At 42.6% G+C, this 16,532-nt stretch overlaps 1 protein-coding gene across 2 annotated transcripts; it reads left to right on the plus strand.

Moving 5' to 3' along the window:
- The first annotated feature begins 853 nt into the window (after positions 1–853).
- Positions 854–15,298, plus strand: LOC144701655 (U-box domain-containing protein 44-like). Of its 2 annotated transcripts, XM_078573378.1 has the most exons (6): positions 854–1,029; positions 1,677–1,760; positions 1,948–2,071; positions 3,633–4,166; positions 4,903–5,212; positions 13,636–15,298. In XM_078573378.1, exons 4-6 carry the CDS (start codon positions 3,645–3,647, stop codon positions 15,153–15,155), a joined length of 2,352 nt encoding a protein of 783 aa, XP_078429504.1. In that variant the 5' UTR covers positions 854–1,029; positions 1,677–1,760; positions 1,948–2,071; positions 3,633–3,644; the 3' UTR covers positions 15,156–15,298. The 2 variants fall into 2 exon arrangements, with proteins under 2 accessions (XP_078429504.1, XP_078429503.1); XM_078573377.1 differs by lacking the exon at positions 1,677–1,760.
- The last annotated feature ends 1,234 nt before the right edge of the window (positions 15,299–16,532 follow it).

Raw genomic sequence — 16,532 nt, forward strand, 5'->3', positions numbered from 1 at the left:
CTCCTAAGCAAGTCAAAATAAAACAAACTCTAATCTGGTCTAAGAACAGCCAGACGCTGTTAAACCTCGAAAAAATCAGCCAGTAACAAATTAAATCACCTACAATAAATTCTGACGGCACGAATCCTTCTGTGATGGATGGTTGATGATGAAAACGATGAGACGAGAGACAAGGATGGACTGAAATCCCAGACCCTAACACCAGTATAGAAAGTAGCAGTAGTCTGACTTTTTTCTGACTTACTGCATTAAATCTTGGTCTCGTAGGCAAGTCAAAATGAAACAAACTCCTAATCTGGTTTAAGATCTGTCAGATGCTGTTAAACCTCGAAAAAATCAGCCGGTAGCAAATAAAATCTCCTACAATAAATTCTCACATCGCAAACCTGTCATTTGTGACGGATGACTGATGAAGAAAATGACGAAACGAGAGACGAGGATCAATTAAATCCCCAGTCCCTAACCTCAGTTTAAAAAGTAGCAGTAGTCTGACTATTTTCTGACTTACTGCGTTGAATCTCGGTCTCCTAAGCAAGTCAAAATAAAACAAACTCCTAATCTGGTTTAAGAACTGTCAAATCCTGTTAAACCTCGAAAAAATCAGCCAGTAACAGATAAGATCTCCTACAATAAATTCTCACACCGCGAACCTGTCATCTGTGACGGATGACTGATGAAGAAAATGACGAAACGAGAGACGAAAATCAATTAAATCCCCAGTCCCTAACCCCAGTTTAAAGAGTAGCAGCAGTTTGACTTTTCTCTGACTTACCGCGTTGAATGTCGGTCTCCTAAGCAAGTCAACATAAAACAAACTAATCTGGTTTATGAACTGTCAGATCCTGTTCATCCTCGAAAAAATCAGCCGGTAACAGATGAAATCTCCTACAATAAATTCTCACGGCGGGATAAGAATTATGGAATCCGAGGGAATCTTCCATCACTGATCAATTTCTCAAAAGCTGCGCTTACCAGCGATCTGTCGTCTTCGTTCTCCGCTGCGATCGAGGGCTTAATTTTCGCCACAAGGTACGCCCGTCAGATGATGCGATTTTCTATTATTTTGATTTTTGGGGGGTGGGAAGATTAAATTTTTGATCTTTGAGTTATGGGGTTGATTGAGCGATGATGAAATTCGTCGTTCATGGAGAAAATTCTAAGGTAGCGACAGTTCGATGAGAGGAATCTGGAAATGAGCTTAATGCTGGGAGGAATGTTTGTTTCTGCACACGTTTGAACGGGGAGAGGGAGGGTTTGAAATCAGGGCGTGCTATGTTCCTGAAACTACCTGGCTTGGAGAAATTCGGGGGTCACACTTGAAAAGGTCGGGAAGATTATGAAGGAAAAAGCAAAGGGGTCATGAATGACCAACGGAAATGAGAAATTTCTACTGATTTCAGTCTGTTTCAATCAACAATCGCTAATTTAACTGTGGTATGCGATGTTCTGGGTCTTGGTGAAGCAATTTTTCTGGTGAACGATTTCAAAGAGTGAGTTTGCTCGGATTGCAACAAAAAGTTAAATTGGAAAAAAGATCTCCTTATTTTCTACTTCACCTTCGTTTTCAAAGGATATGAATCATAATACTTGTGATCCTAGACTGGCATTAAACATTCCTTATTTTTTTTCTGTGAGGTTTCACGTGTTCTCGTTATGAAAAACTTCCACTCTTGCAGATACCAGTATCTCTGAGATCTAACTGTGGTATGCGATGTTCTGGGTATTGGTGAAGCAATTTTTCCGGTGAACAAATTCAAAGAGTGAGATTGCTCAGATTGCAACAAAAAGATGACTTGGAAAAACGATTTCCTTTTTTTCAACTTCACCTTCGTTTTCAAAGGATATGAATCATAATATTTGTGATCCTAGACTGGCATTAAACATTCCTTAATTTTTTTTCTGTGAGGTTTTGCGTGTTCTCGTTTTGAAAAAATTCCACTCTTGCAGATACCAGTATCTCCTGGATTTATTTAGACACTGCTTTATATCTGTTCGGCATGTGCGAAGCGGAAACACCATCAAAAGAGAACGATTATTTTGTATAGGTTTGCAGAAAGATCCTTTGGTTCTGGTAAGAAGATCCCAATTGCAGCTGCCTGCTCTCCATTTTTGAATTTTATTCCTCCCGTCTCTCAGCCATGACAATGTGTTGATTCATCTAGTTTGATGAAACCACAAACGGGAGTTTTCGTTCTCTGGAAAATTCTGTGACATTGCCAGAAGTTATTGCTTCAACTCACTGAGAAATAGTGTTCGCCCTTTCCTGTAATCGGTATCGGATGATGGTATCGGGACAGATGCTGAATCGGGTATCGGACAGTACTGTTCCGATATCCGTTTTTACCGATATCCGGATATCCGATGACGATATTGGATATCGGTTGCTACAGTAACGATATCCGATATCATTATCCGTTTCGATGTCTTCATCTGCCTCCGTCTCTCGGAATGGATGATGATATCAGATCTCAGAGTTGGATATCGGATTTTGATATCCAACAAATTAATCCTTGTAAAAATAGGTTTATTCATTGAAACTTTGTAAGTTAGAATGGGTTGTAGAGGAAATCTTTCGGCCAGCAGGTAACAAGAGACTTTTTACATATACTATTACCTCATATTATATATACACCTCAAAAGTTCTGTTTTCTTCCATTGGGATAATAGGATTCAGGGTTTAAAATCACATCTACACATCCAGATATCGGATTTCGACATCGAAATTACATTGACATCAAAATCCAATATCTGGATATGTAGATGTAATTTTTAACTCCGAATCGTATTATACCAGTGGAAGAAAACAGAACTTTTGAAGCATATATATAATATGAGGTATTAATATATTTAAAAAATTTGGGCTTTGTTTACGTTTGACATCTAAATTCATGTTCACTGTTGGCCTTTTCTCTTGATACCGGATATCGATATCCAGATACCGGATATTGATATCTGGATATCGGAACCGATATCCGAATATCGGAACCGATATCTGGATAAAGGATATCCGGTATCCGAGATCCGCCTCGTCCCTAGCCTAGTCGGTATCCGTCCCAATATCCATTATAGATAGGAATGTCGATATCCGTTCGATATCCGATAACCGGTATCAGAAACCGCCTTGTCATTTACCGGATGTCGGATATCGGTTATCCGATACTGGATATCGGATGGATATCGGACGGAAGATCACTACTGAGAAAGCAGTGTTTTCCATGAATCAAATACATCAAAACATCATTTCTAGTAACAATACTTATTTATCTATCTACCCATCTATATATGTATGCATACGCTTTTGATGAGACCTTAAACAGCAAATGAAAAATCCAAGGAAGAGTCATAAGTTTTTGCGTAAAATATCTGAGAAAGCATTGTTTTCCATGAATGAAACGCATCATAACATCATTCCTGGTAACACTGTCTATCTACTTATCTATCTTCCCACCCATGTGTCTGTTTATTCATATTATCTAATGAAATGTCAAATGGGAAACAAAATTCTAGAACATCACCACAAGCTTGGCCTTGAAATTGCCGTGAAATCATTGTTTTCAGAGAATCCAATGCATTGTAACATCATTTCCTGCAATATCTGATCATTCTCCTGAAATTCTTCTTTGGAGCTGCAGAAAGGTTAGAGGATGTTGATGGCGGAGGCATGGGAATCAATCCATGAAATACACTTAGAACCAGCTTACGAAGCATTCATTTGCCCACTCACAGGGAAAGTAATGCGAGACCCTGTCACCCTGGAAAATGGCCACACCTTTGAACGTGAAGCCATTGAGAAGTGGTTCAGAGAATGCCAAGAAGAGGGAAGGAAAATCATCTGCCCACTGACCAGGAAACAGCTGCACAGCGTTGACCTTAACCCCAGCATCGCTCTTCGGAACACCATCGAAGAGTGGACCAAGAGAAACGACGCCATCATGATTGAAATTTCCCGCCGATCACTCTCCTCTTCCACCCCAGAACCAGATGTTCTTCAAACGTTTGACTACATACAAACACTTTGCCAGAAGAAAAAGGCCCATAAGCAAGCGATCCGCAGTGCAGGCCTTATTCCGATGATTGTTGACATGCTGAAGAATGCCAGCAGCAGAGTCCGATTAAAATCACTCGAAACCCTGAGAAACATTGCTGAAGGAGATGATGATAACAAGGTTTGCTCTGAAATAAATTATTGTTTCTTTGTGGTAAATTTTTTGTTTGATCCATACTAAGATCAAGTACATATTGCTGTGTCCAAAGCGATCGCTAATACCAAGGGTGCTACTTATCAACTTAGCCATGATTTTGACTTTAAAATTCTCCAAGAACACCTGCAGTTCAGTACAGTGTTGATCTTGGGTGGGGTTTGGCATGTTGTGACGACATTGATGCCAGATGCTGACATTGATATAAGTTGCAAATTTTTAGTGACACTGTTAACATCAACAGGCGTCAACGACTTGGCGGGTGACGTTGATGATAACCTTGACCTTCATGAGGTTGATGATATTTTAACTGGGTTGACGGCTGACGTTGATCTGTGGTGTCTACCGTGTATCATACTCTGTCATGGTCAACACCAAACATCAACAACAACCTTGTCAACATCATCCTCATTGTCAACCTGTCTAAAATGGTGAACATCAATGTCACTGTCATCATCAACAAGGGTTGATGACTTTGACGTGAACCAAACCCTCAATCTTGGCTCTGATATAATGTTGACATGGAGAATGTGGACATAGATAGAGTGAAAGTAGGGAGGCCCCTGCAATAGGACAGGAGTTTGGGCGAACAATCTTATACCTTTCATTCCATTCAATCTGCCTTAAATAGGCAGAAAGATACTTGAGATTTACTTAAATACCTCCTAAAGCGTAATTGGGAATAAACTTTTCGAATTTGCAGGAGGAGATTAGCGGGGGGGACACAATACGGACGATAGTTAAATTTTTGTCTCAGGATCACTCTGAAACAAGACTGGAGGCTGTATTGTTGCTGTACGAGCTTTCTAAGTCTGAGAAACTGAGCGAGAAGATTGGAGAAGTGCGCGGGGCGATCCTTCTGCTAGTGAGCATGTCCAGTAGCAAATCTGAGAGCGTTCAAGCTGTTGACACTGCGATAAAAACGCTCGGGAATCTGGAGAGTTGCGAGAAAAATGTGCTCCAGATGGCAGAGAATGGGTGGCTCGCTCCTCTTCTCAGGCTTCTTCTTCAAGGTTAACTTCTTGAATTTTATTAGACTTTTTTTCTGCCGTTGGATTATAATGCAGGTAGCAAATTGCATCATTTGAACACAAATTATTCTTGAATCAATTATTCGCCTTACATTATTCCTGTGAATCTCCTGTGAACCCTAATCCTAGGGTTAGGAGGAAGAACCTCCAGGAGAAGAAGCTCAAGAAGAGAAAGAAACAAGAAGATCTCACACTCTTTGATACAGCTGCGCCCTAGGGTTAAGTACCCTGGGTGATTACATAAAGATAGGGTCCAGGCTATCGTGGACCCGATAGCCTGGATCCGTTTACTTATGTCTGATAAGCACAAAACATAAGAAAAGGGGTTCCAGGCTATTGTGGACTAGGTAGCCGGGATCCGTTTACTTATGTCCAATAAGGACATAATAGAAGAGATTGGCCCAGCCTGTGAACCAGGGTCCATTATCTAAAGTAACTGAGCGCTGGCTGACAATTCCACCTTGAATTCTTTCAAAACAATTATTGCACCTTGAAACTATTGGTATTTTTTTGTAGTTTTAATATAAAAAACCCAAGGCAGAGTTTACGTCTTTTCAAACCAATTATTCTTGAGTCTATTGATTTTTGGAATTAAAACTAATGGTCTTTTTCTGCACCTATAGTCAAACATTGGTCCAGAATTCGTGTCTTTTTGGCCCAAGTTTCTTCTTGGAGTTTTTTTGAGTCTTTGAGTCTAATTGTCTCTCTTTGCTTTTTCAAAGGAAAACTCTAGTAAAGAATTGATATCTTTTCAACACTCTTTTTCCTGCACTTTTGAATTACAAATCTGGAAAAGAATTCTCTCTATTCAATCCTTGTTATTCTTGGATCTTGAACCGTTTGAATATTCCCCTATGAATCTAATGATAGTTCTTTTTCCCATTTTTTAAGTAATACTTATCATAGAAGGCCCAAAAAGGCTTCATAGGGGCCATTCAGCAATTGTGGGCAGGGAAGTTGACAACTGCTGGCCACTATCAAACTGGTATAGATATAAATAGTGTACCGAAAGACTCATCTGATGATTGATCGGTTGACTTTCTGATGGGGTCTGTTCCCAGACCTATGTATAAGTTAAAGACGGAGCCTCATGTGATGCTTCAGAGTAGGAGGAGGCGGGAAAGCCTACAAATAAGTCAATACTTTGACAGGTGAGACTCATGATGCATTTTCTTAAATAAGTGAGCAGCACTGGGCCAGGAGTGGGACATCTTCTTGGCTTCTGAAGGAGAAGAAGAGGCTGATCAGGGCAGCTCTCTCCATCTACTTGCTATTTTCTACCCCTTCCTTCCCTCAATATTCTCTCCAGTGTGAACTCACAATTCGGTAGACATTTCTTGGAACAAAAGTCTTCTGGTTCTTCATTTGAGAAGTGTGAAATATTATACTTCTGAGATACAGTCTAGCATAATTTGAGGAACATCTGATTTTGACATCAGAGGTTTTATCCTCAGTTAATCATCTCTGATTTGGAAAAAAGACTTGAAGAATTGAAAAGCTTTTTTTGAGCTGATAAAAACTGTAACCAACATTCTTGAAAATGTGATGCAAGAAGTAGCGGCCATATCAGCTTGTCTGAAGAACAAACCTTCAGCGTCTGTTGCTCCTACCCATAGTGAAGCCATTCCATATCTGCCTCGCCACGTGGCTCATCAGCAAATTCAAGAATGGAGGTTAGTTCCTGAATCTAGATTTGGCAGTGGAGATATACTTATTTTCAGTGGTTACCGACCTGAATATTGGCTATGAAGCATGGGTGTTTCATTTGGCTTCATTCTCTACCGGATAAAGTCAATTAGAACCTCGTTGGGCTCAATTTGGACTAGCTGGCGACATGGTTTAAGTAGAGTTTGGTATGACTCATTTGGCGGATTTCAAAACTCAATTCATTGAACGGTATGGCATGTCTACTCATTCCTTATATCAGAATATGTTTGAGATCAAGCAAGCAAATCCGTTTAAAAAAATCGCACTGAATTTGAAACAATTTTTTCACAACTCCCTCTTGTCACTCTTGAAATTAAGGAAAGTTCGTATCTCCAAGTCTTATAGCCAGAGATCTGCTCTGAAGTTTTAAGGAATAGACCATACAGCCCCAAGGAGATGACGAATTTGTTTATTAAAGCTGAATCAGGTTCGGGCATTCTATACATAGCTTGAAAAAATCCTTCCCCCCCATATGCAGATTTGCCAACTTCATCACAAGTGCCACCTTCTCACAACAGATAACTAATTTTCAACGATCACAAAGATCACATATTTGTATAGATGGGGCTGGCAGTTCCTCAGGAGCTCACCGTCCATTAGTTGTTACATCCAACAATTATAGGAATTTCAAGATGCCAAAATTTGAGAATCACTGACGCTGAGTTTCAGCACAGTAAAGACAAAGAGCTATGTTACTACTGTAATGACTGATTCACTCCAGGGCACCAATGTAAGAGGATTTTAAATCTGGTTCTAATTTGGGAAAGAGATGAACTTCAAGAATCACCGAAAGAACTTAATGATACAATGCAAACCTTAATGGTACAATTTCTGAAGTAGCTTTATTTTTGGCAGGTGTGAACCTTAGATTAGCCTGGAGACCTACTACTTCCTCAGGCTTTTTAGAAATGTGGGCCAGTATTCACAGCCTCCAGGTCACACTCCTGATAGACAGAGGGGCTAACCACAATTTTATTAACCCACATATTTTAATTGCACTGTCCATACCTCTGCTAGATGGTCCTAGATTTGAGGTAATGCTGGAGATGGTTATCTTAGTTCATCGCAGGGCATTTGCTTAAATATTCCTTGATAGATCCAGGGGTTAACCTTTGAACAGGTTTTCCTTGCATTATCGCTTGGAAATTTTGATGTGGTACCGGGTGTGCAGTGGCTTGTCTCTTTACCAGTCATACTCAAATTTTGATTGGTTTTACTCAACTTTGGCACAATTGTCTCTTGCTGGAAATGGAACTGGAGTTCAGACATCTACCGGTATCTCAACGAGGTCAAAAAATTGTATGGAGTGAAAGGCAATTCAGAAGGCTTCATGGTAAGTGTGACCCCAATCAGGCCACATTGTTTGCTGCTGAACTTTTCTCTTATATAGATAAACTTAAGATTTGCTACTCTACGATTTTTCAAAAAAAAAAGATTTGCTACCCTACGGTCTTTGACATGTCCCTGGTTTTTCCACCTATGCAGTGTTGTAATCATGAGATTCGCCTATTCGGGGTGTCCAAGCCTCTAAATATCAGGCCATAATGCTTCTCTCACTTGCATAAGAATGAGTTAGAGATCTTGAGCCAAGAACTATAAGATTCAAAAGTTATCCAAGAACCATTCAATTCATGTACGACTGGGTTGGCAAATATGTATATATTACTGAGGCTTTTGTTAAAAAAAAAAAGATTACCAAGGCTCGAATAAAATTATTGTGCCAAACAGGTTCCCCATTCCAAGTTGTGGATGAATTAATAGATGAGCTGCATGGAGCTACGATATTTACCAAACTTGACCATATTATGAGATCTGTAAGAGCAAAAAGAATATTCCCGAAAAAACTTTTAGAACCCACCAAGGACGTTACAAATTCATAGTCATGCCGTTTGGTCTTTCTTCAACTCCTGCTATGTTACAAGCATTGATGAATTTTAATTTTATTGCTTGCCTGCGACAGGCTGTTTTAGTATCCTTTGATGGTATGCTGTTGTGTAGCAAGAGGCTAACTAATTATTACAGATGGTTTCTAGTTCATTATGCGATCAAAGATCAACCTTTCACTAATCTACTCAAGAAGAATGCTTTTGTTTGGACCATGGAAGCTGAATATGCATTCAAGAATCCAAGAATCTTCATGTGTGCAGATAGTAGTTGTGCTTCTGTAAGGATCTCTTCTCCTTCGGTTTCCAAGATTTCAGTCACCTCTGCTTCCACCTTCCTTTCATCTTCACTGACTATTCAATATCTGAAGAGTCTTCTTGCATCTATGGCCCGGACCAAATTTTTTACTACAATGGTAACACAATCCTTTCTCTCTTCTTCAATTAAACTCATCGCCGGTAAGCAATATTGTTTTTCTGAAAGGTGCAGAGTTACCATACCCTTGATTTGTCTTGATCTCCCCTGCTTCTTTTACGCTATTGGTCAAATGCTCTTGATTATGATTCCTCCCTGCCATTAATGAGGTGTCTGGGCCCACTGGTGACTTCCAACGGTATGATGACCCTTGAATCTTGGTACATACATAAACTGTCTTCTCGCTTTTAACCAATCGATCATGACAACCCTGATATATGGCCTGAAGTATTTTTTCTGCCTTGAGTGCTGCATCCGCCAATTTCCTGAGTCCTGTGAAGTCCTCTCGTGAAAGCTCCGCTTTTATATCAGCTAGCAGTCCTTTTGTAAACGTTCTCATCATTATATCTTCCTGAATGGGAGGTAAGTAGACTGACAGTCTTTCAAAAATTCGTCTTGATATCCAACAACTGTTCCATAACATTGTCCGATAAGGAGTCACTAAATCTCCCCCCAATCTGTAACTTGAAGTCGCTCCAGTCTTCAAATATGTAGCGATCAGTGGTCCACAAAAACCACTGTAAGGCTTGTCCTTCTAGACAAGGCATCACTGACTCTACTTGGTCTTCAGCCGGTATGGAATGTTCTTCGAAGTATCGCTCCATCTCCCTGATCTACCCTTCTGGATATTCCCCACGGAATGTAGGAGCTTCCAATTTGTTCTTCGCTGTCGCTGTAACCGATTGGACTTTGTTCCCCCTCTTGGTATTGGCAGCTTCTATTTGTACTTTCTCCTTCAGTCTTGGTTGGCTTCTGTCTTCAGATCTGATCTCCTTCGTTTTTGAACTTTCTCCTTTACCAAAAACGTCGAAGCGTGCACAAATGTTCTGCATCATCTTCTCTAATGCAGCTTGATTTTCTTCCCTGGAATGACGCATTTCCTCATACAGTGATTCTGTCAGTTCGCGCGTCTGTACCAGATTCTTCTTGATTTCTGAAATCTCTACTTCTTTAGCCTCCAATCTTGCTTCCACTTCTATCAACGTCATGGTTGCCAAGATCGGTGCTCTGATACCAATGATATGTGCTTGTATCAAATTGGTAGAAATTCAGAAATAGAACCGAGTCGCTTACAGTGAGGGATTCACTCTACTGAGTCTTTCAAGCGGATGCCCGATCGTTGTCGTCTTCTCCGTCCTCCCACCTTCTTGGTAGTCCCAAATCACTCTGATGGTTTAGGCCGAATGCAGCCCCTCCTCCCAGCTCCCGTGCTCTCCAAGAAAGCCTGATGTCGGATCCCCCACTCTGTCCTCCTTATCCTTTATTTATAGTCTACTTTATTTCCTTTCTAACTATCAGTCAAGAACTGGCGGTTATTCTGCCAGGTCATCACCACCTGGACCAGTGACCCTTTGTATACTCCCTTTTTCTCCTCTACGCTTCCTCCTCTCGTATACCTTTATTGGAATTGTATCAGTTTCAAGTTCATTATGCCATCATAGATCAACCTTTCACTAACCTACTCAAGAAGAATGCTTTCGTTTGGATCATGGAAGCTGAATATGCATTCAAGAATCTCAAATTTGCGATGGTCACAACTCGTGTCCTTGGCCTTTCAGTTTTTAAAAACCGTAATGTTGGAGGCAGACGCTTCAGCTTTTGGTGTGGGAGTGGTATTAATACAAGACCCTCACTCCATCGCATACTTCAGCGAATCATTTCCAGTTACTGCACAGTCAAAGTCAGCTTATGGACGTGAGCTTGTGGTCGTGGTATGGGCTTAATCAGAAATTCATCAATGATAAAAACGAGAATTCATGGCTATTTCAAACTATTGAGTTTTGAATTTGAGATAAAGTAGGAGGCTGGAAAGATCTTAAATAGTGATTTGATCCAAGACAAGAATGTCAATTTCTGTTTCAATAAACAGAAAGCTGTTCAAGAACATCAAGAGAGAGAGAGAGAGAGAGAGAGAGAGAGAGAGAGAGAGAGAGAGAGAGAGAGAGAGAGAGAGAGAGAGAGAGAGAGAGAGAGAGAGAGAGAGAGAGAGAGAGAGAGAGAGAGAGAGAGAGAGAGAGAGAGAGAGAGAGAGAGAGAGAGAGAGAGAGAGAGAGAGAGAGAGAGAGAGAGAGAGAGAGAGATCCGGATCAAGAATGAGGGAGTTGAGAGTTTGGTTAACTAGAAAGAGAAAGAGATGATACTGGAGATTCCCTGGTGGAGATTCCCCCTTCTGGTCAGCAGGCTCGATCCTGCAAAGCAGCCCTGTGGTTGCTCTGAAACCACAATTCTTGAAACGACTTTGGAATGTCCTCAGTCTGCCACTGATCTAGCTATTTATAGAATCGGGTTAGTGGACTCTCATGTGCCGAATTAATGAGTATGTGTCGCCTTTTCAATTGCTTTCATCTTCATCCTTTGTCAGTTGCTCTTAGAGAAGAATAAACTTGTATCACATTATCAAGGTCCTAGAAGACCTTACTCAATGGATTTCTCAGAAGATTTCTCAGACGATTCAAGAAAAAAGATGTGCGGATATATTTCCCGATATCCATTACTCAATGGATCCATCAAGAATGAAAGAAGGTGATACTCTACTAGTATCGAATTGGACAACAAACGTAAATCAATTCAAAAGGGGTCGACTTACCGATTGAATCCCGCTTCCTCCGTAGCTCCCGTCTCCTGACTCTCTTAGAAGTATACTCCGTGCTCCTTAGCAACCGAGAAATCCTGACAAAACTTCAACTGAATGCAGCCCCAGCTCCTCCCGGAAATCCCGCTCCAAGAAACCCTGAAGACCCTTCCCCCTTTCTGTCCGTGTCCCCCTTTATCTATATCATCTCCTTTATTTCCTAACTAACTATCTTTCAAGATAGTTAGTTATTTTGGCACATTAGTGCCAGCTGGCTCACCACCCAATATTCCTTTCTTCTTTCTTCTTTCATAAACTCTCAAAGGAATCGTATCAGAAGGATGGCATTATCCACCACATAATTCATTTTGAATCTTACTGGTTTTTTATCCACATTTTTAACTGAAAAATCTCATCAAGGTATGAGCATCAAATATATCCGCACATCTTTTTTCTTGAATCGTCTGAGAAATCCTTTTTTTTCTCCTTTCTTATCACAAAGAATCTGATAGACAAAGTTGTGTCCTTTCAACCACCATTAACCCAATCAAATCTTTTATTTGAACCATTCAATCAAGTCCCGCTGTTCATCTAACACTAATTTTATCGCTCCTACATATTATCGATACACCTGCTTAAAAATTTTCTCTTTTTTCCAATCCTTGTTGAAACTAAAAGCATCTTTCTGATGTAACCTAGAAGCTCGTTTCTTGAGGTCCATTAGCCACTGTGCCCCAAGAAGGAGATCCTTCTAGAAGCTGACAAGATTTTCAGAAAAGTGTGTAGAGACCCACAAAATCCTATGACAGATTCTTCTTTTACAGAATTATCTGATAGATTCTTCTTATGACACAATTCTCTGACAGATTCTTCTGTTAGAATCTGCAGAATATCTTTGCTGCAGCTTGTCCGAGGAGCATATCTTTTATTTTCCTTGTCAGGATCATCTTGAACCAACCAATATCTTCTGACAGATTCTACATGCCTGAGAATCTGTAGAATATCTCTACTCAGGTCTGTGAGGTTGCTGATCTTCTGTTTTACCTTGTCAAATTTGTTTTTCTCAATCTTTTGAGTTGTCTTTTCATGGGTTCTTAAAGTATGGACGACCATGCACCTTTCAAGGCCCCTTATAGCTTTGAAGGATGATGACTAAAGTATATTATTTTGTTGAAACTTTTGTTTCTCCCCTTTGTGTGTTCTCTTTGTTAGAGAGTGCTTTAGTGCTTGTGGACTAAAGCACAAACTCCTTGCGGACTTGAAAGGGTTGGAGAAGCTAGTTCTGTGGATTTAGGAGTTGGCTGATTCAAATAGAGCTAGTCTTGTGGATTCGTATCCTGTTCCTACATTTTCTTGTACAAAGGCTGCATCACTTTCTCACTTTTTAATAAGAAAACCGTTTTTTCTCACATTTATTATTCTCGGTTAAAGAATAAAGGGTCTTTCCACCCAACTCTTATTCTTTTGGGGTTTATTATGGGGTTAATGCAAAGGTCACCACACACAAAAAATATATATCAGATTTCTCTCCATTCTTATCTCAGAAATCTTGCACAGAAATTGAAGTCTCCCGTCAATCTACCACTAGTTTTCTCGTCTTTCACTTATTTTTAAATGCAAAAATCTAACTCTTGGTCTGGTCTACCACTAGTTTTCTCGTCTTTCGCTTATTTTTAAATGCAAAAATCTATCTCTTGGTCTGATTATCCGTTTTTTTTTCTTGACTCCTTTGAGGGTTTATTTAATACGAGGGGGGGGGATAACGCAGGGTCGCCGGAGACGAAGGTGGCCATGACGGAGTACCTGGGAGAGCTGGCGCTGAGCAATGATGTGAAGCTGCAGGTGGCGGAGACAGCGGGCCGGGCGCTGGTGGAGTTTCTCAAAACTGGCCCAAAACCGGCCCGCGAGGCGGCCCTCCGCGCGCTGGCCCAAATCTCAACCGCCGACGCCAGCGCCGCGGCACTCCTCCGCTCTGGCCTCCTCCCTCCTCTCATGTCCACCCTCCTCACGGTCGGGCCGACCCGGCTCAAGGAGCTCTCTGCGGCCGTCCTCGCCGATCTCGTCTCGGCCCCGGACGGTGCCGCCGCGGCCGCGGCCATCCCCCTCTCCCCCCTTGGGCTCACCCTCACCTCCGAGCCCACCGTCCACAGCCTGCTCCACGTGGTCAGCAACGCCGGGCCCACGATCGAGTCCCGCCTCCTCCACGCGCTCGCCGCCCTCTCCTCCTCCCCCGCGACAGCTGCCCCCATCGCCGCCGCCGTGCTGAGCTCCGGCGCTGCCCCCAGCCTCGCGCTTCTCCCCCTCGCCCCCAACCCCGACTTACGCCTCCCCGCCGTCAAGCTCCTCCGCCGCCTCGCCCCCTTCCTTGCGCCCCACCTCGCCGCCGCCCTCCTCTCCGCCCCCGCGCAGCTCCTCGCCCTCGCCCGCGCCGCCACCGCCACCCCCCCCACCGAAGAACAGGCCGAGACCGCCGCCCTCCTTGCCGACCTCGCCCACGCCAACCACACCCTCGCCCATCGCCTCTTCCCCGCCGCCGCCGACCTCCTCGCCGCCACTCGCGCCCCCCGCCCCTCCCGCTTCTCCGCCGCCCACGCCGCCTCCCTCTCTCGCCTCCTCTCCAGCCTCACCTTCCTCCTCGATGACCCCTCCGTCGTCTCCTTCTCCAAAGCCAACGACCTCTGCGCCCTCTTCGTTGACATGCTCGACAAGCCCCCCGAGCAGGCCGCCGCCGCTGCCACTGCGCTCGAACAGCTCTCCCGGCAGAGCCGCCGCCTGGCAGCTCCGCCTCCCCGGTCGAAGACCCTCTTCTGCGGCCTCTTCCAGAAACACCAGGCGGACACGTGTCGCGTCCACGGGGGGGTCTGCTCCGCGAGGGAGAATTTCTGCCTGGTGCGCGCCGGCGCGGTGGGGAAGCTGGTGGGGTGCCTGGAGACGGCGGAGGTGGCGGCGGCGGCGATGGCGGCGCTGTGCACGCTGCTGGAGGATGGGCAGGATCTGGCGGCGGCGGTGGAGGCGTTGGAGGAGGTGGATGGGGTGGAGAGGGTGTTGGACGTGCTGGCGGAGGGGGGTAGGGAGGAGGGGCTGAGGAGGAGGGCGGTGTGGGCGGGGGAGAGGTTACTGAGGGACGGGGAGATAGCGGCACGGGCGGGAAGCCGGAGGAGCTTGGGGGTGGCTCTGGTGGAGGCGTTTCAGATTGGGGATACTACGACGAAGCAGCTGGCGGAGAAGGCGCTTAATCATATCAACAGGCTGCCCAAGTTTTCTGGGATTTACTCCAAGAAAAGCTGACCAGTAATAGTAGAGGGTTCTTCTTCTTTTTCTTCTTCTTCTTCTTCTTCTTCTGCGCCACTTGCTGTACAGATTATGAGAGGGGTTATTCGTTTCTTTCTTTTTTCCTCTCTCTTTTTCTTATTATTTGTGCTTGCTCTCTATCTCTCCCGCTCCCCCGCATTTCTCTGTTCCCCCCCTCTCTCTTGCTTTCTCCTTTTTCTCACCTCCTATTATTTTTTATTTGGCCACCTCTGGTTTGGATATTTTTGGTTGGGGCTTGCATGGGGATTCCACCTTTGTCAACTGTAATTAGGGTTGTGATGAATCTTGAAGTTAGAGTTGTATTGCTTGAGATTGAACCTTAAGGATATTGACCATAGGGAATGGGGATTTTCTGCTGATAGATTTCATCTCATAGGTACATATATGCGTTCCATAAATTTTCATAAAATATTTGAGCTAACAGTGTTTGTGTGAATGCCCCCCAAGCAAATCACTTGAAAATAGGACTGAACAAGGATACCAAGAAAAAGAAAAAGTCGATGAAGCTTTGTCATCCTCAAACCCCAAAAGCTTCAATGGAATGACGTTGTTTGATCTACTTCAACTTGGCTCCAAAGCCTTAACCTGACTAATCACAAAGATCTAGCCTTAACAGTATATTTCTGAACAATGTCTTCTCCTCAACAGCATTTAGTATGACAAAGACTTAAATAGTATTCAAGACAAGGACCAATTTTATGTATTTCAACAATAATGCTTTTATATCAAAATTTATTTGTTCAGAGATAAAGATTCATAAATAAAACTATGACTTTCCTTCAGTAATACCTCCTTGTTTGTGGTCGTTCTTTCTTCAGTCCTCTTTTCTTCCACATTTTTCTTTGGCTGAAATTCTTGATTTCTATTTGACCTTTGGTGTGTAAAACTCAAATATCTTTTTCATTCCTGCACCAAGTGAAATGATTTCACCTGAAATGGTTTAGTAACACAATTTATCTCAATTATTATCTCACATAGTGTTCAAAATGAAATCAAAAAAATCTCCAAAGATCAATCTTTCCACGTCCTTAGCTTCTCGCCTGATTCCTCCATGTCCAACTTTAAACCCTTGTTATGCAATTCTAAGTTACTTGGCTTTTTTATGGATGTTAGAAACAATTCAATGTTGAATAAAATCTCAAAATGAATATAAAAGTTGTGCTAAATATTTTAAAAGTATAAAAAAGTCGACGATATGCAAAGTTCGAAGCCAGCCTTCTTTCTTTCGAATCTTGAAACAACCTGGACCAAAAACCAATTTTCCAAGTTCTATGGACTTGGGTTGATGTTAACAACAAATGATCTTTTCAAAGAATGGTAAAAAACTACTTGAAAATTGCTCCAGGGTTTGAG

This window comes from Wolffia australiana, chromosome 4, assembly GCF_029677425.1.
Source record: "Wolffia australiana isolate 7733 chromosome 4, ASM2967742v1".
NCBI lineage: Eukaryota > Viridiplantae > Streptophyta > Magnoliopsida > Alismatales > Araceae > Wolffia > Wolffia australiana.